Here is a 25092-nt window from a genome sequence, read left to right as displayed (position 1 = left end):
CAAGGGATGCCTCTCCAGTGAAGAAATGGGCGGACGGGGTCGCCGAGACGACGCTCGAAGACGGCCTCAATTACGAAGAGAAAACTCAGTTTCCGCCATTACAGGGAGGCCCCGCGAACGAGACGCCAACAACCTCCACAGCTGTGGATAGCACACTACCGGCCCCCGCCACCCAGGGAGATGTCAGAGAGCGCTATTCCGTCGCTTCGACGAAACGTCGAAAGAAGAGAGCGCGCTACAACAAACTCGGTCAACTTTGGGCAGAATTCAAGTCTCGTATCGGTTCAGGAAGCGCACCGTCATCTAGTTCGATAAATGACCAGACCGCTGCTGATCAATCCTACACACATCGCATAGAGAACGCCGATGACGACGAGGAAGAACTCGACGAAGTCGTCGTGGACAGAATCTGGTCCGACGAATTCCACACCACCTTGTCACATCATTCAGACCACGACTACACCTTACCCAACAAGCCCAGGAGCAACAACAATGCATCGGGGAACACGGACAACGACAGCATGACCCACGAAGATTATTCACACCCTTCATGGTTCCAAATAGTCTGCAATCGTATCGCACAGGGGTTTATGGCTGTCTTCAGTTCAAGCTTCGCTGACGAACGGAAGGAACGACATTATGCCCGCGTGAGTTGTCAACTTATTCCCTCGTCCCTTGTGTGTCTGATATCTGGGCCTTGCAGGAGGACTGGTATGTTAAGAGACCTCTTGCCATTCTGACTTCCCTTTGGTGGATCGCAAACTGGGTGCTGGGTTGTATATTCGTGAACATTACGGACAACAAGCTTGGGTACCCAGATTACATCTTCTACTACGCCATCGCTCCCGTCCTCAGCATCCCCCTCCCGTACGTTCCAAGCGTCATCTTCCACTCCTTCAATCATCTCACCCTCGGCTAGGTTGATGGTGATATACGACTGGCCTCGCGACCGACAGTACCTTTACCAAGCGTTCCTCACTGTCTCCATATGGTGTTGGTCCTTCTACCATGTCATCTACATGTAAGTAGATTAAGCTAAGGTCCTCATTCCCGCTGACCCTTGTTATAAAGCAACGTTTGCGGCCTATATACCGGCGGTGATTGCCATGGCAGGGATTTCCAAGCGATATTCTATTATACCACTGTGAGTCACCCTTTCCTACGAGGGGGCATCTCTAATAACAGTGTTCCAGGCAATGCAAACGATCGGCTTCTTTGGCCTCAAGCTTAACCGATTCCCAGCCGCTATCGGGGCGTTGGCCTATCTCCTACTGTGCGTTCTTGCCCTCCAGCGCTCGATTTCGAATTCAAACCGACCCCTTTGCTAGTGCTTCAATCAGCATCATCCCTGACAAAACTTCATGGGCCCGAAGTATGTCCTGTCGAACTTGGGCTCTAGCATCCTTACTCAATCCGAATAGGCATGATTAATTTCTTCGCTTACCATTCCTGCAAGTATTCTTCGACCCATCCCCCTTAACCTCACTAACCTAACTCTAACCCACAATCAGTTCTCATCTATGTATCCTACATGCGGGAAGTGGTAAGTCAGGGGTCCTTACATCATCGCCGTCATTGGTGCATTGAACCTACCTTGATAGTCCGACCGGCGACTATATACCCTACGCGATCAGGTCAAAAACCAGTACAAGGTGAGCCCATCATCAGCATAGGCGGCGGTGGTTGTAGTGACCTAAATCAACCAGGCGACGCAAAGGGCGCAAATGAATGAACGAAAAGCTTCGGATTCCAAAAGGCGCCTCACATCGTACGTGCCTTTCTTATATTGTGGAAGGTCCAACTTTTAATGTTCTCGCATTACAGATATGTCTTCCATGATAAGTGTTTTTTGCGGACACGACTCCACAGCGCCTCGTTCTTACCTTCTCGCCAGCACAGGTCCGAGTTCCCCTGAACACAGCACGTGGGTAGTCTTGCGCAGCCTTCCATAGGTCAAGTATTAATCATTCTTTTCCTGGGTAGTCCTGGCTGTTCAAAATATGGCTGCTTCTGGTACAGTCGCAAAGGACCAAGAGATCGAGTTTAACGCCTTGTCCGGCAGTCTTAGCATGATGTCCAAAGGTATGCCAAACCAAACCTTGAAACGCCCGTTGGTATTCATTCTCTTTTCAGTGCTTAACGACGTCCTCGACTTGTAAGCTTCCGAGTCGAAACCCGCTCTACTTCGGCGCTAATTCAATTTTCTCAGCAACCGTATGGATAGTGGCAAGTTTGAATCGGCTTCGCGGGTGAGCTTTGACGCAACGTTCGTGCACTAAATCAACCTCAAACCTCACATTTTCCAGCCCTATGCCTTCCATCAAGTTATGCGTTCCTTGTTTATCCCCTTGCAATTGGCCACAAATGCTAGGGGCCTGGAATTCGAAACCGACCTTGACCCCAACATTGATCGGGTAATGTCCCCTTTTAAACTCCCGACTTCTTCAATGTGCTTACCAAAACTCCACAGCTGGCCCGCGCCCTCGCCTACGAGGCCATGGGAGAGACCCCAGAGCACATCCGTGCGCATATCGAAGGACACCCGGATGTCGACGGCATCGTCGTGGGCGACGAAGCTCGTCTACGTCAGATCATCACCAACCTCGCGAGTAATGCGTGCAAGTTTACGCCCGCGGGGGGCAGGTTGACCATCACCACCAAGCTGGCTCGACCCCGCTTCCTGGAGAATGAAGATCCGCTGGACTTCGTGTTCCCACTACCCGAAGGAAAAGCAGCCGTAACCATGGGTGGTGGAGAACTGAAGGAGAAAATCTCAGCTCAACGTCCCCTTTCGGCAGATTATCTCTCTCAACACGACTTCAACACGAGGAACGAGAAGACCCCGTTGGAAATGATCGTCGTAAGGATCGAAGTTACGGACACTGGCTGTGGAATCAGGCCAAAAGATATGATGAATAGCAAATTGTTCTGTAAGTTCCGTTGTTTCTGGGTCCTGCTCATCTGGCCAACGGTTACCCTCTAGCCGCGTTCAATCAAACGGAGCAAGGCATCCAGCAAGGTAAACTTCCTGCTCCTTGTCCAAATACCGGGACTCGGCTCACACGTGCTTTAGGTGGAAAGGGTACCGGTCTTGGACTCGCACTCGTTAGGCAAATTGTGAAGCTTACGGGCGGAAGACTCGGTGTCAAGTCAAAGATTGGGCAAGGTTCAACGTTCTGGGTGGAGCTGCCACTCGGTGTAGGAAGGAAAACGTTCCCGGCCAGTGGGCCTCCCGCCACTCTTGAGACATCGTCACCTCCCTCGGACGCCTCAGGGATTCTTGCGAAGGAACTTGCCAAGAGGCAAAACCATGGGTTGTTCGATACTCCGCTGAATGATCCACTGGCTGTGGCGGTTGATACCGCAGCGTTTGCCGCAATGAGAGCGGAGTTGGATCCTTTGAAGGATGCTTCTCATTCAAAACTTGGTTAGTTGGTCCCCATTCTTGTCCCAGTCATTTCTCACCCTTTTCACTCCATTTGTTTTAGAAACAACTGGCAATGATAACGAACGACATACAAAACGTTCTTCCAAGGCAACGTCACGAACGGAACGACCGAGCAACGATCCTTCACCTTCACGAGTAGAGTCGGACGTAGCCACACCAAAAGCTCGACATCCTCTTCATGAAACTGAAACTATTCCCCTCGATGACCTCGACTTTTCCTCATCCCCGCATGACCAAACCCCTACCCCAGGTCATGATAAACCACCTTCGCGATCCAACCGACCCAATTACGTTCCGTTGCCGAGTCCGCCCACCTTCTCCGACACGGGGCAATTGTTGGAAAAACAGCCTCCTACAACGACTTCGACAGTTGCATCTTCCGCTTCCAGTTACTCTCCGTTAGCGGCTTTCGACAGCTCTTTTGCACATTGCGGAAGTCCGTCTTCCTCAACTGCAGCGGTCAATATCGTCCCTGGGTTGAATGTCCTCGTTGTTGACGATGACCCTCTTACCCGAACCCTGATGACACGAATACTAACTCGATTAGGATGTCAAGTGACCACCGCAGAGAATGGCGAAATGGCCATTGACATCATCATGGGTGTGAAGGGTCTGTCGGGGTTGACGCCTTCAACCGACTCCTCCAAGCAGCTAGGACCTATCCTGGAGCAACCGAAGAAACCGCCAGAGTTACTACCGAGTCCCGGCAGCGGAATGAGCGATGGGCTGGCCCCTGATGAACACAAATTTGCAGTGGTGTTTTTGGATAATCAAATGCCGGTGATGTCTGGAGTGCGAGCTGTTGAACGGCTCAGGCAGCTAGGACGGACTGATTTCATTGTTGGTGTTACTGGCAATGCTTTGCTGAGTGGTATGTGCTTTCCCTAGTAGTATGCCGCGTTATCCGGGGATTGATCCGTCGTTTCTAGACCAACAAGAATATCTAGAAGCTGGTGTCGATCGGTGAGTTTTTAGCTTGGTGTTGGGAAGGTGTATGCTGATCTATTACTCGTTGTAGCGTGTTGACAAAACCAGTGTTGGAAAGGAGTTTACGAGAGATACTCAACGTCGCTGAAGAGCGCCGGAAATCGTTACTGAAAGAAACTCCCACCGATTCACCGGGGGCCCCTTCATCTTCATAGCACTAGTGTTCACAGTGGGCTACTACCTGGCTCTCCCACATCTACCACCCACTTCATCCCACTCATCATCTTCAGCTCCGTCGCGCAATTGTACAGTATCAAGTTCAACTTTCACGGACGTATTTATTCATGTTGCGCCTACTGATTAGTTCTTATGCTTTCGTTTTCCGCCCTTTATCTCTTTATTTCATATACCTTATACCATTCGCCGCCACCACTACGTATAGTCTGCAGCATTTCACTATTTAGTCTCTAATTAGTATTTTTTCTTCGTACCTGCCCTTGACGTAGTAGATGAAAGAACAAGGGATGTTTTTGTTGAAGTGACGGGTGTGAATTTGTGGCAGTTGTGGACGACGCGGACGGAGTATGGTCGGCTTTCGCCGAGAGGACTAATACGCTACCTCTTGTTCGTTCCAACTTGTAACCCTTCCACCACCATGAGTGACGGTCAACGACCGCCCACGTTGCCTCAAGCGATGAGGAACGCCTCTCCGACGCCTTCCCCGCCTACCTTGGACACCTCTGAATCTGGTTCGTGCAACAACTTTCACCGCATTTCATGGGGCTAGGGTTTATATTGACCGCCCTGTTGGACGCTGCAGAAACGAAACTATCGAGGAAGAGAGAACGGGAGGTCTCATTAGAACCTGCTACACCCTCTGCTACTGTACGTTTTATTACCATTTATTCTGATTCAGTTGCGTTTGTTGCTCTCGTTGCATTTGAGTGTTGTTGTTGCATCCAAAAGCTCACCTGCTGTGAATCGTTTCGGGGGTTTCGCACCACCGTAGGAGATCGATGCTATACCTCGCGACCGGAAAGACTCTAGAACTCCAGCAAAGAAGAACCGACGATACCTCTCCACCACGGTTGAAGAGGAGGATGGGGGGACGCGATCCCGGTCGAATTCAGTCACACCTCCCATGAGCGTTTCGCCACCACACGAAATGAAGATAAAGGTTCGACAAATCAGCCAGGGCGTCGAAGATCTCACCTGGAGGAACATGGTGCCACCTCAGGATCCGAAGGATGAAGACATGCCTGCGGCTGAGGGAGAAGAGGACGGCAAACAGATCGAAACGGGGGATTCGGAAGAACAGCAACAGCAAGGGGATGCTGAGAACGGCGGCCAAAAAGCGCAAGCACACCGAGAACATGATGCAACCTCCGGCAGTCCACCTTCTGTGAACGGACCTTCAAGTCATGGCGCGGATGCTAAAACTGATAAGGACGGTGCTGTCAGCGGTGCAACAACACACGATGACAGGGACGCTTCCCGTTCCAGGACTCCAGACCTTCAAGCGGCGCCGGATGTTATTCCAGCACAACCCGTTAAGGCTACTGCTGGAGCAGCGGCGATTGGAGGACGTGATGCTGCGGCTCAAGGGGATTCCTCTTCTTCCAGGCTTCGAGCTTACTCGGAGAGTGGAGAGAAGGGCGTTAAACGTAAATTTTTGGAACGTGGAACAAGTCAGGGACCGCCCGAAGCGGGTGTGGAGGAGAACAAGGAGTCGTCAGGCGGGGAGGCCCTCAAGAGGCCGCGTGATGAAGCGGACAAGGATGATAACCCTAGGGAGACCAAGAGGCCTTCTCCCCCACCAGAAAAGTCATCGACCGGAAGAACATCGCCACCTTCACCCAAAGTACCAAAACTGGTGGGTGGCACTCCCTTGGAATGCGCTCATAGGACTGACGTCTCCCGTTTCCAGTCTGGTTTTATGGCATACGCGTCTACCAGTTCGCCTTTTGCGTCCGTGAAAGGAAAGAATTTGTTCGCGTCTTCGAAGTCCTCCTCACCCGCTCCATCATTGTCGAGCACTCCCTCAGCCACCGGGTTTGGCGCCAAGTTGGGTGAATCATCGAGCCAGACAGGTGGATTCAGCGCGTTTGCGGGAACCAGCTCGCCTTTTGCTACTGCTACGCGCAACAAGTCTCCCCCTCCATTAAACCGACCCAACAGTCCTCCCATGCGGTCGGGTTTCGACGCATTCAGTTCCGCCGCTTCACCCTTCGCGTCTGTAGCTCGTGCCAAATCTCCTGTGTTGGGTACGCCATCCAAGTTTGGACGCGCCAAATCCCCTCCACGAAAAGAGAACTCGTTCGCCGCGAGTCCTTTTGCGTCGTACGTGACAACCGGGATGTCGCCGTTTGGTGTACCCAAGCGGAGGCCTGGAAGTCCTGACGGTTCCTCGAGGAGCTCGCTGGAGAGGGGCCCGGCTGTTAATGTGTTTGGTGAGGCCAACGAGGATAGCGGAGGTGATGATAGTGACGAGAAGCCCTCGACGTTCGGAGAGCGTCTTAGGGCTGGAAAGGATGAGGAAGAGGATGATGGACAGGACGAACCCAAGGTTCAATTGACAGAACAGGAAGGCAAGTCGTTCCCGTTCCATCCCCGCCGAATGTTTCGCTGACGTTTTGACAGTCACGACTGGCGAGGAAGAGGAAGAGACGTTGATGCAAGTACGAGGCAAGTTGTATACACTCCAGGGAACCCAGTGGAAGGAGAGGGGCACTGGAATCATCAAAATCAACGTGAAACGAGAAGATGGTAACAATCCACGATTGGGTATGCGGAATTTCGTTGTTGCTATTTTCGCCAACTAACGGTATTCTCTAGTCATGCGAAAGGACGCTGTGTATACGCTATTGCTCAATGTAATTCTGTTCCCTGGGATGCGTTGCACCCTTGCGCAGGACCCTCGTTATCTTCGGTTCAGTGCTATCGAAGATGGCAAGACCGTACATTACAATCTACGGGTAAGATCATTCCTGTTCATCCGAGTATGCGATAAGATAGCTGATATCTGAGGACTTGACGACTTGCTTTGTTTCCGTTTTGTAGGTCTCCAACGCCAAAATTGCTCAAGATTTCCTGGACGAAATCAATGCCAACATTCCCGCGGCTTAATGAAGTATTACGAACCCTGTTACATCTGACAATCTCTGCCCTATTAACTATAATACTACCTAGTCCCAATTTGTAGTTGCTTTCTGTGTTTGCGAATGATCATATCTTGTTTTGAAATTGCGGGGGAACGCCCCCTGTTTGAACGAGGTTAGCGTCATGACAAGTGGTTCAGGCACCGGCATGGTGGGTAGCCAGAATGGTGAGCGAAGATCTTAGGGGACGAATGGTAGTTGAGATTTAGCGCCCGTCGAATTCTCCAGCCCGCAAAACGAATACAAGCAACCTCGATTGACGGCCTAACCAGAAAAATACACGATGACCAATCGACTTATGAAATGACCGAGCTTTTTCCAAGTCCATGATATATATACGTATAAAGAGGCAGTAAATAGCACGATTCCAGGTGAGAATAGAGAAAGGTGTTTCGGCAGATTCCGTGAGGAGTAGAGCGCTGGGAGGGAGGAAGGCCGCGGCACCCTATCCCCGATCCATTCGAACAGTCAGCGGATGGTGCGACAGCCACGTTCGCCAGTAGCGCAGTCAGTTTTGGAGCTTTCAGGGGGGTTGGGTGGTGTTCAAGCCTTGACCTTCTTCGAATCGTTCTCTTCGCGAGGGGAGGCAGCCTCTTCTAGGGCTTCGTCAAGAGAGCGCTTCTTGGCGGTGGTGGGGGTGACCGGTTCAACGTAATCTTCGTCGTCGTCTTCGTCTTCTTCCTCGTCTTCGTAGTCACCAGCATCTTCGTAGTCCGCATCGTGTTCGACTTCTTCAACTGTAGGCTGTGGATAGGTCAGTGGGTGATCTCGTGGAAGTTAGTGATGGGAGGACTCACGTCGCCTAAGAGGAGGGCGGTGAGGCTGTCCTTGTTACCCTGGGACGAGATATGTTAGGCGCCGGTCCGCTTTTTTTTGGTCTGGCAAACGTACGTTCGGCTGAGCGGGCTCGTATTGGTCGTCTTCCTCCTCGACGTCCCCGTACGGGTCGTCCTCCCCTTCAGGAGCTTGCTGCTCTTCCTGTGAGAGAGCGCTCGTTAGCAATGTATGTTAATCGGTCGAGACCAGTCTTGCCTCGAAATCGTAGGCGTCGCTATCCTCGCCGTCGTCACCCTCGCCATCTTGCTCCTGCTCTTCCTCTTTTTCCTTTTCGTCGAGCGCTGGTTCGTCTGGGTGCGCGGCGCCATTCTCTCCGGGCTTGGCCTCCGTGTTCAACTTGGGCTCCTCAACAGAGGGCGCATCACCAGCGGCAAGTTGTGGTTCAGCAGACATTTTGATGGATGTGCTGAGGGGATTGATTAAGCGAAGGGTCTGAAATCGAGAATAGCAAGAGAGTGACGGACAAGTTGGAGGTTCGAGGTAAAAGAAAAACAGAGCGAAGAGCTGTAGGTTTCTTTGGCTTTGTGTTGTTGTTGTGCGCTGGCGTGTGCCTTCCAGAAGTAGAGGAAGATGCCAGTTGCCTATCAATCAACCAACCAACGGGCGGTCTATGTGCCCCTTTCCCCTTTTTCGCTGTTGCCAGAAGTAGAAAAGTGGGGCAGACGTCGAGAGATTTTGCAACCAGAGTGGATCAAGCCAGGGATTAGAGGGACACTAGACAGCAGATGGGAAGAACCATGGGAAGGACAAGCGTAGAACACATATAGACAGGCCTGGTTGGAGATAGGAGACTAGTTCACCCAGAATGTCGGAAAATAACGACAACGAACGCACGGTTGTTCTGAAAAACTCTCATCAGCCAAGTTGATTGTGGTTCCTCGAGGAGTCTGAGAGCTGTGCCTCGGTGCAAGACCATAGTTCTCACGGGGCTTATCATCATGGACTGCAGTCGTGTCAGTTACATCCTCCGTCGTGTCTCATATTATTTGTTTTCCAAAAAGTTATACATACCCAGCCCATGATCATACCCAATCTCTAGTCCGTCCCTGTCTTTTTTTGCTCGTAATTCTGGAAACGCAATGGACCAGGCGACCGTCCTTTACGGCGGGCTTGTCCTTGCAGTCGGTGGTTTGGTCTTGGTGAGTTGTTGTTTTGTTCGTTTTAACGAGATGACTGCCCCCTTTCATCCTTGTTCTTCGAGTTGTAGGCCGGTTCAATTCTGGACTGTGCGCTGCGACGACGACGAAAACGCTGGGCCAGGGTATTCACCCTGTTCTGAACACTTTTCATTCGCTTGTTGTCGCTCTCCCTCGACTTGGACTGACGCCTGGTTTCTCAGCTCTACGGTGCCCTAATATTCTGGTCGCCTCCCCCAATAATCACACATGACTCGGAACGCAAGTACAAGTCTCGAGTATCGCCCACGAAACCGCTGCCTCTCAGTAGACTGGAGGATCCGAGCACGGTGGACCTCACCATCGTCGTCCCCGCGTTCAACGAGAAGGAACGGCTACCGGTGATGATGGAGGCTACCATCCAGCACCTCTCAACATGTAAAACACCCTCCTTAAACCAACACACCAAGTCCAAATCGAAACCACGCGTAAACGGGTCGGCGGTGACAAATCGGTCTGCTTCCTCGACAACCACCTCCTCCGGTCCTGGCGGTCGCACAGTCGAAATTATCATCGTCGACGATGGTTCTACAGACGGGACCTCGGACGTTGCCCTCTCCCTTGCCAAGAAGTATGCCCAATATGACATCAAAGTTGTCACCCTCGAGAAGAACATTGGGAAAGGCGGCGCTGTGCGACACGGTATGCTGCATAGTGCTGGTGAGAGGTTGCTAATGGCCGACGCGGATGGGGCGAGTCGGATTGAGGATCTGGAACTCTTGTGGAAGGAGATGAACGGGCTATCAGGGGAGGACAACGCCCCTGCTGTTGTAGTGGGTAGTCGAGCGCATTTGGTGAAGACTGAAGCTGTTGTGAAGGTTCGTTCTTTCCCTCCGCTTTGGTTATGCTACCGAACTCAACATCCTCCTTTAGCGCTCGCTGATCCGCAATATCCTCATGTACGGCCTGCACACCATCCTCCGCATCGTCGGTGTAGGCCACATCCGCGACACCCAGTGTGGCTTCAAACTCTTCTCCCGTTCCGCTGCTCAACATATCTTCCCGGCCCAGCACCTTCCCACCTGGATATTCGACGTCGAACTCTTACTCCTCGCAAAGCAGCTCCGGATTCCTGTTAGTGAAGTTCCCATCGAATGGCATGAGGTGGCAGGGAGCAAGTTGAACGTTGTCACTGCCTCGGTGCAGATGTTGAGAGATTTGTTGATTGTGAGGGCGAATCATTTGTTGGGAGTGTGGAAGGCGACACCGGTCAAGAAGAAAGCGTAGTGTCGTTCTTAGATATCTATCTTTTTATTGATACCTTTGTACAATTAGGTATACCTATTATAAGTCTTGCGTTCCTGGAATACATACAGCGGATTGGGAATTCAGTGATACAGAGGTATCCAGCAAGTCTACTTACACAACGTATACACGAGAATATACAGAGAGGGTATCAACAGTGCGTGAAAAGTCATTTCAAATCATGTCTACCATAAATGGCAAGGCCAAAGAGCAAACTTGAGCTTAGGTCGCCTTATTCCACCACTTCTTCAAATTGACTTGTCCAGTCTTCTCCACAGCCTTCTTCAAATCTTCTCTCTCGACGACGCAACGATACTTGACGAACTCTTTGGCTGTCGTTCCTGAAGGTGCTGCAGCACAAACAAAGAGTCGGATGTTGCACAGGGACTCAAAGGCCTATATGAGCGCAGGGATGTGGATGAGTTCGAGTGGCAGGCTGAAGAAAAGCAGGAAGGACGTACACTCATGAGCACCTCACGCGAGCAGCGAACCATACCAATGCTTGTTCCGTGGAGTTGGATGGGTGCGGCAGTTGATAGCCTTAGTTGACGTTTGAACGACTCGTAGAGCATCTCGAAAGTAAAGACGGGGTGTCCGCTGACATCCGAGTGGTGACTGGCGATCAAAAGACAGAGCGAGGGATACGAGAGGTCTGGTGTTGTATGTACTGTTAGCACATGTACATGGATTTGAGAAGTGAAAGACTCACCTGAGAGGAAAGGGTAAGGAGGCCGGGAGCGCTGGCCTATGGCAGCGTTGGTCAGGTTCTTGACGGAAGGGAAGGGTGCGTTCTCGGAGAGGTGGATTATTGGAGGAGTCTACGGCTCAAAGATGTGAGTTATTGTTGATGGAACAGGCACCTGAATGCTCACCAAAATCCTAACCAACATCCTCATATCACTCACAATCCCCGTCGACTCATTGACAACCTGTATAACACCCGGATCACCCATGAACTTATCCACAGCCTCTTTCCACATCCCTTTCCACTCCTCGAGGTCTCCTTCGTCGATTCCCCCTTCTCCAGTGCCTGCACTCAACTGTATCTCGGCCATATAAACAGACTTCAAAATCTTCATCCACTGATATTCCTTCCTCGCCGCACTAACCCTCAAAATCCTGCCCGAAAACCGGCTCTTGACGCGCTTCTCGAGAAGCTGAAGGGTGTCTACGCGGGTGGTGAGACCAATGACCGCAAGGCCTTTGTTGCCTTTTGCACTTTGGCAGCTTTGGACGGTGTCGAGGAGGCAGTAGAGGAGGGCTTGACGGGGGTGGAGGGCGAAGAGGTCGAATGCGTCGACGAGGACGATTGTCGGTCGGGAGAGGGTTGGGAGCATGGCGATTAGAGCTGGGAGGTGAGAGGAGGGTGGGAGGGAGGATCCACCGGTGGCTGCTGTGGTGGTAGGTTGGTCGTCGAGGAAGGGGTTGACGTCCTCGTCATCCCCTGGTTGGTCTTCGCCGTTAATGTCAACGAAGTGGTTGCTACCCGTTTGCTGGTTGAGTTGGACGGCGATTTGACGAAGGGCGAGGCGGTCGCTGCCTTGGACCCAGCCGGAGAGGCGGATAATGATTGGTTTGGCGTCGAGTTCTGAGAGACATCGCTCGACCAACTACACATGTTTTTAGTTAAGAACATAGCATGAACAGAATGATACGCACTCTAGTCTTCCCACTACCTCGAGGTCCGAGTAATAGACAGCTATTTCCTTCGTTCCGCTTCATCGTACCCTCCAAAAGATCAGTCAACTGTTTATATGCAACGGCATTGTCCAACTCGGGCTCGTCATCGCAAGGAATAACAGGTGGCTTCTGCAACGCTTTTAACACTGCGCGTTTCTGAGCATTCAGACAAGGAACAAGATGGGGAGGTAGAGTGATCCCCTTCGCCTTCGTAGGGGAAGCCGGTCCGGAGCGAGCACCTTTCTTCACGGGGGAGAAGAAAACTGCTTCCTCGTCTTCCTCTGTTGGAAGAGACGATTGGGCTGGGGCCTCGTCGTCCGAATCCTGGGATTGTGAGGCGACAGGAGCAGCACCGCGCTTGCGCCTGCTGGGTGTCTTCGGTAGTGGTTCTGGCACAGTGGTTTTGCGTTGGCGTTTGGAAGGGCTAGCCATGACGACGTCCTCGTCTTCTTGGCTGGCTGCTTCATCGTTCTCTGACGCAACGGGCGTGGGCTCGGCTTGTTCAGGCTCTTCTTGCGCTTTGCGTTTCCGTGTTGAAGGTTTCAGTGGGGAAGGAATACGAGCTGGCTTGGTGGGCGAACGTGTGGATTTCCTGGCGCTGCTTCGAGTGGGCGTGGCAGGGAGTTCATCGTCCTCGTCATCCGATTCCAATTTGTTGGACGATCTTGTCCGGCGGAGTGTTACAGGCGTAGCTTTACCTTTTCCTCGACCTTTAGGCTTGGATTTTGGAGTTTCATATATAGCTAGCAGCGCAGCTTCCAATTGATTCTCCTCCTCCTCCGATTCCACCTCTTCTTCTGTAGCCCTTGCCGACCGTCGTGTCCTAGGCGGGTTTACATTCGGTTCAGCCTTCTTCGTGGCCCGAGTTCTTCCCTTTGGTTTCGTTGGGGATGTGATGACGATCTCAGGTTTCGCAGCCGAAGGTTTCGGTTTGCCAGCAGAACGCTGTGGTGCGGCAGATGTCGGTTGCAACGGCTGGGGCTGGAGTCGAAGTTCATCGTCGCTGGTCTCCTCGCCTTCTTCATCGGTATCTTGGACTGTAACGGTAATCACTGGTTTGGCATGCTGGTTCTCCTTGGATGACGACGCTCTGGACTCGTTCTCGACAGAGAATAGGTTGCGCCGTGGCGTTCGTCCGTAGGTTCGTATAACGGCTGGCTTGGATGGTGTTACAGGGACTGGCTCCTCGTCTACCGCTTTACCCTTCCCTTTATCTCGGGCTTGGGATGCCTCTCCCTTGGCTCTGCTCCGCGTTGCGGTGGTCTTCGTCGTGTTCACTGCCTTCCGAGGGGACGCTTGCCGTCTCGATGGAGCCTCTGTGGCCTCTGCCCGCCCTGCTGAGCGCGTCCTGCGCGTTTCTCTCGTCGTCGCGTCGTCTACTGCGTCAATCTTTCGCTTTGCCATGGTGAGGGTGATGCAGGGAACGATGAGCTCGACGTTGATGCTGGTCTTCGGAAATCATGGACCGTTTCGCGTGACACGGTCTTTGCGCGAGCGGTCACAGTCACGCGGATCTGTGTCACGCTCCCGCTTTCGGTGATCGTTTCCCACACGCCATCATTGCTTCTTGTTCTCGTTCCTCTACCTTCATTGGACTTTTCTTATTCAATTCTGAGGATTCAGGATGGGCTTCACAGCGTATGTCTCCCAAATGACATTGGTTGCACATACCAGGAATTGATGTAGCTCCAAGTATGGCTCGATGGGGGAATGCTGATGCAGAAGCTATCAGCAAAGTGGAATACAGTATTCGAGTGAACCACAATGTAAGCAAGTGCGTCTTCCCTAACCTTTTCATTCGACCTCAGCGCTTAACTTACTTATCCAGGGGTATCAAGTAGGCCGGTGGGCAATGTCTATCAAATCCTACCGATCCACGTTTGGAATGAACCCCAACAACCCTGATTCTGCACCGAGTGGTCCACCCATGATGGAACGAACCATGCTCACAGTGACGATGGGCGAAAACGTATTTGTCCTCCTCGAAGATCCGGGTGCACCAACACGGAGTGAAGCTGTTGAGCGAGGTCTTACGGAACCGATGACCCATTACCGGTCTACATTCCTCACTGTTCGACCACCAGGTGCCCTAGAGCAGCTTTTGGTTCAGCTCAAGGCAAGGTGGATGCCCGTGCGGCAGGCTGCGACTACAAGGAATACATCGGCATCGGCTACGAATGCGCTGTATACTGCGTCGGAGCTGAATATTGAAGGAAAGGTGTTCCAAGTTGGATCGGATTGGTTGGTTCGTGTTGGGATGGTGAAGAATAAGGAGACAATGCGAGGGATGTTGTTGGAGGTAGAGTTCTCGAATCAGTGTTTTTTGCGCCTCCTTTACATCTGAAATCCATTTCAAGGTCGAATACCTCCCAATGCCATACATGGACCCAGACGCACAAGCGGAGCTCCATTCCAACTTCCTCACATCCCTTCTCCCAATCGGCCGGCCAGGCGCCAACATCTTCGCTCTAACCGCCAACAGTGCCAACTGGCAAGATGTACTATGGTCCAGGGAAGATGACGAAAGGAAGCAAGAGGAAGCTGAAGCCAAAGCTAAAAAGACAGAATCTCAGATGGATGTGGTCGATGACGACGATGATGTGTATGTGTATGGAGTGGAGGTTCCCGATCCTATCCCCAATCGAGATTGGATTGGAATGGAGAGGGATAAGAGGTCTGCTTATCTTGCTTTAGGTGGCTTGAAGTCCGAAGGTATTGTGTAGAGCTGTCGCGATTCTTTTGCACATATATCTTTATTCGTTTGAATTCGGTCTTCGGGCAATTCTATGTGGTATTGACGAATGATCCCTCGCGCCCAGCGTCAGTATTGTACATCATGGATTTTGTTCTGATGGTGGCTCTAATTATTCACGATCCAGAACGACCATGGAGACCTGAGGTAAGGGTTCAGCTTGATGACTTGTTGACTCAATTTACTGACACTGACGGCAGTGCACAATTTTTTGCGGTTCAATCGGTCATTCCATCCTGCAGCAGGCTCCCCGTTCCTTATATCTCTTTCTAGCTTCGAGACGCCGTGATGCCTGTTCAGAGATCCTCCGTGCAACAGATCTTCTCCCGAGTACAGAGCCGGGTTGGCCACCATCGTCGCGGGATCAGACGAAAGATTACCTTTAGGTGCCTACGGCGATCACAATCGAGTGGTTATATCCGCTTTTCGAAGTTCGAGAAGTTGGGAAGTAAAAAAGTAAGTAAGTTACCGAGAGGTCCTGGTCAGATAGGGTATGCCCTTTTCTTGATCAACGCCCAGAAACCTTACCGTCCCGCCCTGTTGCTCCGCTTGCAGAGCCCACTTGTAAGTACCCTTCAGTTAGAGGTCCATTCGACACATTGAAATAGATGCGGCCCCTTCTCTAGTCCAACATTCCAACGTAGGGTCATACTTGACCTTTACCGAACCGTTGCCCACTTGTGCGCTTCCGGCGCTTTTATCCGCCCACTCGCCTCCCAAATTGCTGGACGAGACGAGCGTACCTGTTGACCCTTGGCAACAGCCTAAGCGCTCACCGAACACCCAGCCGCGGCCGATGCACACAGAGGAAACGGTCATCGCTATCCTCCTCGCGACACGAGCAAGAGATTAGGATGTTGAAGATGGAGATGGAGGCGAGGGATGCGGCCATGCGCGAGCGCTTGGCAGATGCGGCGCAACTCATGAGGGTTTTGGCGGAGTGCGCTGAGACTCTGGAAGTTGATTTCTATGGTGGCGAGGTCTGAGTGGTTGTCGAGGCGGTGGGAGTGCCGCGACGTTATTCTACTCAATCTATTGGCTTTCCGCGCTGTAACGCGAATTGACTTGCTTTCCGTTATCCATGACGTTCGTCTAGTAGTCTCAGAGTGATTATTAGTGCTTTTCCATGCCATGGCCCACCTTCCTCGCGGACAATCGGACGCGCTCGCCCTTTAATAGGGGCTACCGACAAACAAGGGCAACGCCAGCCCGCACAATTCGTCCAGTCTGGATTGTTGCCCTTTCTTCTGAGACTCGCTCTTCCACGAAATGCTGGTCTGGAGCTTCGCCTTCTACTCCTCGTCTTCGCAATAGGCTAAACTCGATGGAAAATGGTGTGCGGAGCGCTTCCCGTATGATCTTGATCCATTAGAAGATCATCGACAGACCCGTTCAGGTACATGAGCCCGGGTATGGCGTCCCATTCTCGCGAAATGAGCTCTGCTGGTAATATTTTATTAAGATCGCCTTTGGAGAGAAGGCTCACAGGTTAGCACTAAGGCCTAAGGCCTGATGGGTCGGTGTGGGCAATTTTTGTCTCCTAGGGAGGCCAATCCCGAACCATACCTTGCTCTCAGAGCGCGAATCTCGGTGCGTCCTTCTGAGGAAGTCGACTGGAAAGGGATCTGACGAGCTTGGGTTGTTCATAGCTTTGGCTTCATATCTCTTTTGGCCCGCAAACAATCTTTGTTTTTCACCCCAAGAGGGGACATCGTTCACTTCCACGACTGCACTGAGAGGTCTCCTCTGCGACTCTTCCCTATGTACCTCATGGGAACGACGCTTCAATCTGCAGACTGGAGCGCCCTGGGATAGTAGAGTCCCGGTCAACGAAGGAACAACTGGCGTTTCAATCGTTCTGAATCCACCCCTAACACAATGGTCATTCCATTGAGAAGTAGACCAGTAACGTCCTATCGAGCGCTACACAAAGGCGGTGGCTCGCCCATGGATGTCCCAGTGCCCACAGTATAGGTTTGGGATAGGTTTGCTTTTCTGGATCGGAATGATTTAGGGTTTGCTCATACTACCCGTGATCTTCACAGTATCGTCCCACACAAAGCATCCATAAAGCCCTTCATTAATTGATGCCGCAGAACCTCGCAATTCTAGGGACATTTCCAAGGTACTACTTACTTGTTATATTGCTACTACATACTCTCAAACTTTCTTGAGCCCAATCGGAGCTGTTCCTCTCAAGTTTCAGGGAGCCGAACAGGATGATTGATGGCTCACGGAGGCTTTCGGAGCCTTTAGGGAGGCGATGGTGAGGCCCTTATTCAGACGTGTTCCCCATTTAACTAAATTCACCACAATCTGTCATTCGCGGACATCGAACTCAAGAATGGTAAACGCAACAGTTTCACGACATTTCCACTTCCCCTGCCCTTGCCTCTCCTCCCCCACCTTCGCCCAGTGGCCCTCCCCCCCATCCGTCTCTACACGGAGTGGGCCCCAATGAACGATGCCAGGAGAGCTCGTCTATACTAACTGGCCAGACGATTTTCTCTGGGGTGCCAATGCTATACAAGAAGCACGATATGCCATCGGAGCCGTATATGCCTTGCAGATTTATGAGTGGTTCACCGGGTGAGTCACTGCACTCTGATATCCAGTCCCAGTGCTAATTCCTCTGGGTGCTGCAGGTTGGAAAAAGAAATTCGTTTGGTTCGTCTCGAATCGCGTTTGGCAAAAATCCTGCTCTCATGACTGAAACGCAGGTTTACCATGCCAAATGGAACTCTGTAAAAGTGGCCTATCTTCTCTGCCGCTACTACCCACTCCTCCTCTGGCCTGTTGTAATGTGGGCTTATCTGCTGGATCACCCAGAGGCGCTCTGCGCACGCAGTGGGAAGCCTATTCACGTTCTCCTCGCTCCTTGCGTAAGTGGCGTGTTTCATCACCAAATGCACTCCATAATACTCACCTGATTACCATATATCTCAGCAATTCTTTCCTCAAGGTATGATTTCTTCACATATTCGCGGGGCAGTATAACTGAGTTCTCTTGACAGCCGTTATGTTCATGAGGGCGTACGCGTTCTCAGGACGCAGCTCCACTGTGCTCGCCATTCTGAGCATGTGTTATGTCGCGTTGGTTGGAGTTGACCTCTGGGCCTTCTGCATTGGCGTCAAGATGCCACCAAAACTTTTCTACTGGGCTTTCGGAGGAGAATCGGGATGTTTCCCGGATTATGGGTCGGATGTTATGGGCTTGCGTATAGGAGTGAGTCCTTTCCCTCAGTTGAAAATGATTTGTTGATCCTTATCCCTTCAGTTCTCGATGGTAAGCAACCAGATCATGTCCTTTACTGGCCAATCTGACGATTGAACTAGCTGGCGGCTGTCCTCATGGATCTGGTGTCATTGGTGACGGTTCTTATCGTGAGTCCGGTTCCCTGTGCTGCACGCAGTTTATCAAAACCGTCCACAACAGTACTGTAAAAGGGAGAGCGACCATCGCGGGGGTTCTCTCACTCGATATTTTATCAAACAAGGTAATGTCTTCCTCGAGTTATCCCCTCGAGGTCAACCGCTGACGCTTCTTATTGAAAGGTCTGAGCTCCTTCGTGACGGTCACGGTTGTGAATGCCGCAGCCGCCATCACTTTCTTTAAGTATGCTTTCACATTTCCCGCTACTATATCGACCGTGCGCTGACAGTTCGATAGACCGCCAAGCTATCACACGGGCGTCGGTCTCCCTCTGATTTTGGTTGTCCCCAACCTAGTGGTAAGCATTTGGTCCGTTCATTGCCTTGATGAAACATTGACAGTTGCGGGATCCTTGACATAGGCTTGTCGAGTGTAAGTGCTTTTTGTCCAATCGACAATATTCGTTTCGTTAAACCTTTTGTTTCTCAGGATTCTTCAACTGCGACGGAAAGTCTCCCCAACAGAGACAGAACTCTGGAGAGAGCATTCCATGCTTGTCAACGAGGCCCTCGCCACCACGGAACGGGACATGTGGCTCATGGACAGTGAAGAGGACCTGCCTTCCAGCCATACCCATACCCTCCGGACACTTCCCAAATAGACATCATCTACGACTTAATACCCCCAGACATATGTCTTTCATTAATATGTACACAGGCCAGACATTCATTCATTTGTACTTGTATCAGTGACCACACTCACCTCCACTATCATTCGCTTTCGCATTCACTCTTCAAAATACTTCTCACGTTCGTTTGTTGTCGACTTTCAGGAATTCATCTTTCGTTACGAAACGCATGTTGCAAGCTCCATCTCCTAGGACGAGGCTTCGCCGAGCATACTTTGTGTGCTCATAAGTGGCTGACAAGGTAACCCCGATCCAGGCTAGGCGTCTTCCGTCGCCGGCTCATTCGTGGCACTGAGAACTGTATCCTGGAACCCGTTGGTTTTTCGCAGATCCTGACTTTGAGGACGTTCTGGCTTTAAGGTATTGTCCGCCCATTGTCATTGTGTGATAACGGCTGTGTCGTAACGCAGACAAGCAGGTCGCTTGCTTTGTGGGCCATTGGATGAGGCGCGGCCTCAAATTCGAATGGTGCGTATATATACGTTAACCTTGCGCCACCGTCAACCCAATAAACGGAAGGGTTTGTTTTCTGCGAGGCCCATGATGTCCTCCAATTGAAACCTGCCAACCCAGTTCCAGCTTCAACCGAGCCGAGGCTGCCTCGTCAGAAAAGACGCCTATGCAATCGCTGATCTCACCCGCCAGGTGATCGGACCGTAGAGGGCTCAGGGACAATTCCAGGTCGACCGCAGCGCCGGCTCTGTCTGGATTTGACGCTACTGTGGCCGTCGGTTCTCCTACGTGCGTCTTTTCAATTTGGAAACACCGTCGTCCTTACCCGGGCCAATTTGGAAGATCAGTGCCTATTTGAATCTGCTGGTCATACACGATATTATCCGCATAGATGGGCTCACTTTTTGATTCTTATTCCTCTGGGTCTTTTTGCTGTTTACCCGCGTCTCGCTGTTGTGGGGAGAAGTTTCCTGTTCTTGCCCTAGACCAGAGCTGTCGGCTGCAATCCACTCGCGGTGCTGTGGGAGGCTTCCAGAGTACCGGATGCGGAGGTCCTGAAGGGCAGTTAATACTGGCATTTTCCGCAGATTTCTTTCAGTTGACCGACGGTTCCACCTATCCACGATGATGTACCAAGACTACTAGGAGACATCTCATCTCACGCGCTCTAGTCGGCACCGGACAGAATCCTTACCTTCAGGTCACCCTCATTGTTATGACGGTTTCCGCTTTGGGGCTTTGCTTTCTCTGCGGGGTTTGTCTCATTCATGGTGTTGCCCATGCTAAGAAATGTAACACAGCGCCTACCGCCTGAGGCGGCCGAGTCGTCCCTGGGTATGTAGGTACTTTCGCAAACAAGGTCCAGATCCTCTACCCAGCATTTATCCCAGCTGCTGACAGGCATGACGTTCAACCAGATCTAAACCGTTCGTGTACACAGCGCTATTCTGTGCACGAGGTTACCAATTCAACGGAATGCCCAGTCAACTCGAGCTCAAACTAGTCGTGCTACCCAAGGCCTCACAAGTCCAACGATTCTGGTACAATGGTGCAGACCCATCGGTCGTCTTCCTTCTTCCTACCGTTCTGGCGAGTCATTCGGATCTGACGGAACAATCGAACCCTCAAGGTTTTAAGTTCAAGCAGCTTCCGGTCGGACTCCGTAGACCTCTGGATCATAGGTTGCCCATCTCGCAACCTCCCTGCAATGTATACAAAGCACTGAACGCTCGACACCGTGATAATCCTGTCGATAGCCGGCGGGCAAGACTTCAATCTTCGAATGATATCTGTAAGGCCGGTGGCTTACCACGGTTCCCATAACGTGCACATATACCTGACGGTGGCTCAAGAGCTAAGCTCTTGAGTCATGTTGCCTTTTGGTGTAGCGGCAGTGAGCGTCAGGCTTGTCGTCTTACAATATCGATTCTAAAACGTGAGCGAGCGATCAGACCTTACCGTCACAATGGCCACTTGCGCGGAAAGGTCAATGCATTAGATATGAGTCTGGTAGAATCCTGAGGCCTGGGGTCCCCCTGTATTTCTATCCTCAACAGTTTGGATCGGGAAACACCCCTGAGTTTGGGCGCTTAACGCCAGATGTCATGTATTCGAAGCGGGCAAGCCACTCTGGACAAGCAGAGCTGCACGATAACATTTTAGAGCAGTATATCAACTCCTAAGTCTCACTGCTTGGCTCTCCTCGAGAGCTCTGAGCAGCAGCGACACCTCTGAACCTGGGTTGATGAGGTCTCCCGGAAAGGAAAGAGAGAGCCCCTGTCCTCCCCATTCCCAGCACGAGGCAGGCCATTCCGCACCGTCACCATGGTTGTCGCGTAGCCCCTCAAGATCTCACCACGGCGCCGAGGGGTCCCTGTCAACGCCCATTCCAACGACCACATACAGCAGTGGAAATACAAGAGTATGAAGCAATCGGGTACATGCTCGACTGCGGCAGCGTCAGTCAAATCGTCCCCGCTCCCTTTTGTCACTGGGTACCTTTTGAATCAAGGATGGACCCAGTATATCAATGTTAATCTACACCATCTGTTCTTCATTGGGCGTTTGAGGAAGGTCAGTCCAACTTGACACTACTCTTTTGGGGGGAATCGCCCACAGTTTCAGGCCCTCTACTCGGTCGCGACTGAACGCCACATTGAAGGACACAGCGTCGTATTGGCGCTGCAGAAGATATTCTACCTTCTCACGAAGGGAATACCTGTTGGTAAAGGCGCATTTAACCGCCTACGTACAGGTCGTGAAAACTGAACAAGCTGTACCAGAAACGACCGAACTAACGCGATGCTTTGGATGGAGGAAGTCCGATGGCACGATATCCTATGATCCAATTGTATTCAACGAGGCCTTCCTCCCGTTGCTACAGGATGCATTCAAGGTATGAGTAAGCTGCATCCTCTTCCCACCTCTCACCGGAGATGAACAGGGAAGTCCCGCGGAAGGTGTTGTCGAAAATCTCTTTCGAGGGAAGATGAGACGCGGTTCAGAATACAAAGATTTCTATGGTATGTGCTTAGCATTCCTCCGATGGCCTTCTGAGGCAGATGTCCAGTTATTCTCAGCTCTGGAAGTTCGCGTCCACAAGATGAAATCTCTGCGCGACTCGCTACTCCACTTTACAACCACACACCAGTTCGACAGCGATCCATATGTTCTGCCGACTGGAACAAGCCCATCAACGGGAGAACAAGTTACTTTTGTAGAACTTCCTCCAATTCTACAGATTGGGCTGACCCTCTTCGAGCTGGATGGCGAGAACGACAACGTCTTTCGGGTCGACAACGAATCATTCGAGCTCCCAGAAGAGATCGACCTGGGCGAGTTTATGGATCCGAATCCAGGGAGGGTGACCTCCCAATCATCAGTCTATCGCCTATTCGGCGCGACGCTCCATCAAGGAAGAGGGCAATCCGAGGGATACACCTTGATGGTTTCCCCTCGCTGCAGGTCTGACGAATGGCTACACTTCGTCGAACATGCGAGGGCTACGGCATGCGAGGGCCCCATCAGCGGTCGCTGGGGCAGCAAGGCTAAGATTGCGACATATGTACGAGCCTTATCGATCACCGAAGTCCTGGGCGAATTTGATGATTTCGATAAAACCGTCCCACCACATATCGGTAAGCACGTATTCCCAAAGCATTGATTCTGAAGGCTAACGGATCCCAGTTAAAAGAAGTGTAAGGCATCCAGAGGGAAGTCTGGACCAAGACAACACATACCCTGTGTCCGTAAGTACTCGCACCCTCTCTCGTTAATTCTTATGTCTAACTGCGATTTTGCCTCTTCAGTTTATCACAGACGATGTAATGCGTCGCCACACTGGCGTTGATTTGTTCGACACCTCTTACATCGGAGGGCATCCTAGCGTCAGAATCCCTCGCCTCTATGCAAAGTACGAAGAAACCTTGGGCGAATTCAAGAACAGAGTGGCACGGTATCTCGACTTTCCCGCCCATGGTCTTCGGATATGGGTGATGGTTTGTCGACAGAATGGAACAGTCCGACCCAATACCGAGCTAGAAGATTCAAAGATGAGTGAGTGTTATATTACAACCATTTGTTTGCTGACCCGCATGACCAATGTCTCCAGCCATGAAGAAAGTTTACCACATTTACCGTCGCTCACGAGAGCCAGTATTCCCGCAACCAGGCTTGGCGGTATATGTCGGAAAGGTATGTAGGACCTGCCAGGTCTCCGTAAGCTAAGTTCTGAAGAAACTAATTTATCCGAGCCACTTAGGGCCACGCGCCCCCACACAGTGCTCTACTTTTCCTCAAGTACTTTGACATAGAACAGCAACGCCTTTCCTACATAGGCTCCGTGGAGGTCTCTGGGACGGACGACGTCCAGACCCTCGTTCCCATAATTAACCACAAAATGGGGTGGGAGGCTGACACGGACCTGGTGCTATACGGGGTAGGACTCCTGATATTACTGTCCCCCGACCCTCACCCCGCCGAATGCCTTGACATAGGAAATGAGCCCGCACCTGCTTGAGCCTCTGGAGCCAGAACACACCTTTGTCAACACCGGATCATTAAATGGAGACATCATATGTTTCCAGAGGAAACTTTCTGACGAAGAGTACGCATCACTAAATTTCGATTCGACCTCTGACCAACAATGTCTGTTTTTGGCTTTAGGATCAAGAAATACGAAGATCGAGGACCGGTGCACTCGTTAGAGGAAGTTTACACCCAAATAGCTCGCAAGCTTACGTTCTTGTTTCAACCGTACGAGCATACCACCAAATTCTCTCTCGATAAGCGAGAGCTGTATCGTGAGGTAAGCAATCTGCGAACATCTTACGCCTTCAGTCTGAAGTAATAGGGATTAATGCCCACATTACACTAATTATGCAAAGATGGATCGGAAACAAGACCCAGAATTTGCAATTACAATCGATGAGGAGCTTACTGTCGATGAAGTAAGTACATCCACGACTCCCTCCACTCCTCATTTTGCTTACACCTTTCTCCACTACGTACCCCACTTCCACCGTCCTTTCACCAGCTCCTAAAACAATTCGGACGACACCTCCAACTCGAACACGACCCAGGAACGAACAACCTCGAAGACCACGTCCGGTTCTTCACCATGGACTGGGACTACGTCCAACTCTATTACGACGAATCGGTGAAAGAGCTATTCGAAACGTACATACCGGCTGCATCGAGGCGTACTTCTAGGGTGTTGCCACTCCTTTATGAGAGGTTTTGACGACCTGGCACGAACTCGAACCGGGTTCCAAGGGACGGTGAAAGGAAAGTATCAACCGAATTCGCGATCAGACCCCGCTCGTGAGTCGGTCACCGGAAGTTCGGATGAGGAACGAAAAGAAGGCGGAACGTCATGAAACGCGCGGCACCGAAGGAAAGAAAGAAAGAAACCTTGAATGAAGGACGTCAAACACCCCAATGATTTAAACCAGCGAATCGTATTTGGTATACTCTGGTATCTGTGTGGGGACAGGATGGTAATATGTACAGGGTTGTTTGAATAGTTGAGAAACTCTCAAACAAAGCTTTAAGCTTAAAAGTTTAAGTAAAAAATGAAATGGAGTAGACCAGCGACGGAGGGTTACTCGAAACGTGGAAATGAGGGATGAAATGGGGACATGATGGGTGTGAGACAGACGAAGGGAGGTACTATGATAGACAACAACAGCAAACATCATTAGAAGGGGGACGAATTCGAATATATGGGAGACCTAACCGGCCGTGAAGGAGGAGAAAAGAGCGGAGGAAGAAAAGGCAGAAATGAGGGCGGAGGTAGCGGTTAGCTTCGAAATTCGAATATAAGAGGTCAAGAGGAGGGATATGATGATGCTGTGAG

The 25092-nt window shown here is 51.3% G+C and overlaps 8 protein-coding genes across 8 annotated transcripts; 6 read left to right on the top strand and 2 right to left on the bottom strand.

The window, feature by feature from the left end:
- Window positions 1-2000: 2000 nt before the first annotated feature.
- On the top strand, window positions 2001-4590 carry CC1G_00773 (hypothetical protein; the record flags this gene model as incomplete). The annotated part of the gene is made up of 9 exons (XM_001831174.2): window positions 2001-2082; window positions 2134-2155; window positions 2210-2249; window positions 2307-2414; window positions 2471-2930; window positions 2984-3427; window positions 3489-4319; window positions 4378-4411; window positions 4467-4590. 9 exons carry the CDS (start codon window positions 2001-2003, stop codon window positions 4588-4590), a joined length of 2145 nt encoding a protein of 714 aa, XP_001831226.2.
- Window positions 4591-5030: 440 nt separating this feature from the next.
- CC1G_00772 (hypothetical protein) lies at window positions 5031-7501 on the top strand (the record flags this gene model as incomplete). Its single annotated transcript, XM_001831173.2, has 7 exons — window positions 5031-5124; window positions 5196-5260; window positions 5385-6248; window positions 6303-6941; window positions 7030-7159; window positions 7211-7374; window positions 7436-7501. The coding sequence occupies 7 exons, from the start codon at window positions 5031-5033 to the stop codon at window positions 7499-7501; spliced, it is 2022 nt and encodes a 673-aa protein (XP_001831225.2).
- A 422-nt stretch (window positions 7502-7923) lies between these two features.
- On the bottom strand, window positions 7924-8774 carry CC1G_00771 (hypothetical protein). The gene is made up of 4 exons (XM_001831172.2): window positions 8566-8774; window positions 8425-8511; window positions 8331-8369; window positions 7924-8277 (listed from the first exon to the last, which is right to left on the bottom strand). The coding sequence occupies exons 1-4, from the start codon at window positions 8761-8763 to the stop codon at window positions 8077-8079; spliced, it is 525 nt and encodes a 174-aa protein (XP_001831224.2). The 5' UTR covers window positions 8764-8774; the 3' UTR covers window positions 7924-8076.
- A 675-nt stretch (window positions 8775-9449) lies between these two features.
- On the top strand, window positions 9450-10772 carry CC1G_00770 (Alg5-prov protein; the record flags this gene model as incomplete). The annotated part of the gene is made up of 3 exons (XM_001831171.1): window positions 9450-9509; window positions 9710-10363; window positions 10419-10772. The coding sequence occupies 3 exons, from the start codon at window positions 9450-9452 to the stop codon at window positions 10770-10772; spliced, it is 1068 nt and encodes a 355-aa protein (XP_001831223.1).
- Window positions 10773-11178: 406 nt separating this feature from the next.
- On the bottom strand, window positions 11179-13874 carry CC1G_00769 (origin recognition complex subunit 4; the record flags this gene model as incomplete). Its single annotated transcript, XM_001831170.2, has 5 exons — window positions 11179-11186; window positions 11287-11442; window positions 11500-11608; window positions 11696-12400; window positions 12450-13874. The coding sequence occupies 5 exons, from the start codon at window positions 13872-13874 to the stop codon at window positions 11179-11181; spliced, it is 2403 nt and encodes an 800-aa protein (XP_001831222.2).
- Window positions 13875-14050: 176 nt separating this feature from the next.
- Window positions 14051-15193, top strand: CC1G_00768 (hypothetical protein; the record flags this gene model as incomplete). Its single annotated transcript, XM_001831169.2, has 4 exons — window positions 14051-14108; window positions 14164-14236; window positions 14299-14769; window positions 14828-15193. Exons 2-4 carry the CDS (start codon window positions 14165-14167, stop codon window positions 15191-15193), a joined length of 909 nt encoding a protein of 302 aa, XP_001831221.2. The 5' UTR covers window positions 14051-14108; window position 14164.
- A 2493-nt stretch (window positions 15194-17686) lies between these two features.
- Window positions 17687-19256, top strand: CC1G_00767 (hypothetical protein; the record flags this gene model as incomplete). The annotated part of the gene is made up of 12 exons (XM_001831168.1): window positions 17687-17811; window positions 17868-17889; window positions 17943-18104; window positions 18169-18184; window positions 18237-18448; window positions 18500-18508; window positions 18559-18606; window positions 18659-18719; window positions 18778-18838; window positions 18893-18953; window positions 19017-19027; window positions 19085-19256. 12 exons carry the CDS (start codon window positions 17687-17689, stop codon window positions 19254-19256), a joined length of 960 nt encoding a protein of 319 aa, XP_001831220.1.
- A 2403-nt stretch (window positions 19257-21659) lies between these two features.
- CC1G_00766 (ubiquitin carboxyl-terminal hydrolase 5) lies at window positions 21660-24477 on the top strand (the record flags this gene model as incomplete). Its single annotated transcript, XM_001831167.2, has 11 exons — window positions 21660-21809; window positions 21991-22131; window positions 22180-22873; window positions 22923-22984; window positions 23045-23291; window positions 23347-23429; window positions 23497-23673; window positions 23822-23841; window positions 23901-24042; window positions 24122-24184; window positions 24271-24477. The coding sequence occupies 11 exons, from the start codon at window positions 21660-21662 to the stop codon at window positions 24475-24477; spliced, it is 1986 nt and encodes a 661-aa protein (XP_001831219.2).
- Between the last annotated feature and the right edge of the window lie 615 nt (window positions 24478-25092).

This window comes from Coprinopsis cinerea, assembly GCF_000182895.1.
Source record: "Coprinopsis cinerea okayama7#130 chromosome 7 map unlocalized cont3.7, whole genome shotgun sequence".
Lineage (NCBI taxonomy): Eukaryota > Fungi > Basidiomycota > Agaricomycetes > Agaricales > Psathyrellaceae > Coprinopsis > Coprinopsis cinerea.
This window is presented reverse-complemented; position numbering and strand designations above follow the sequence as displayed.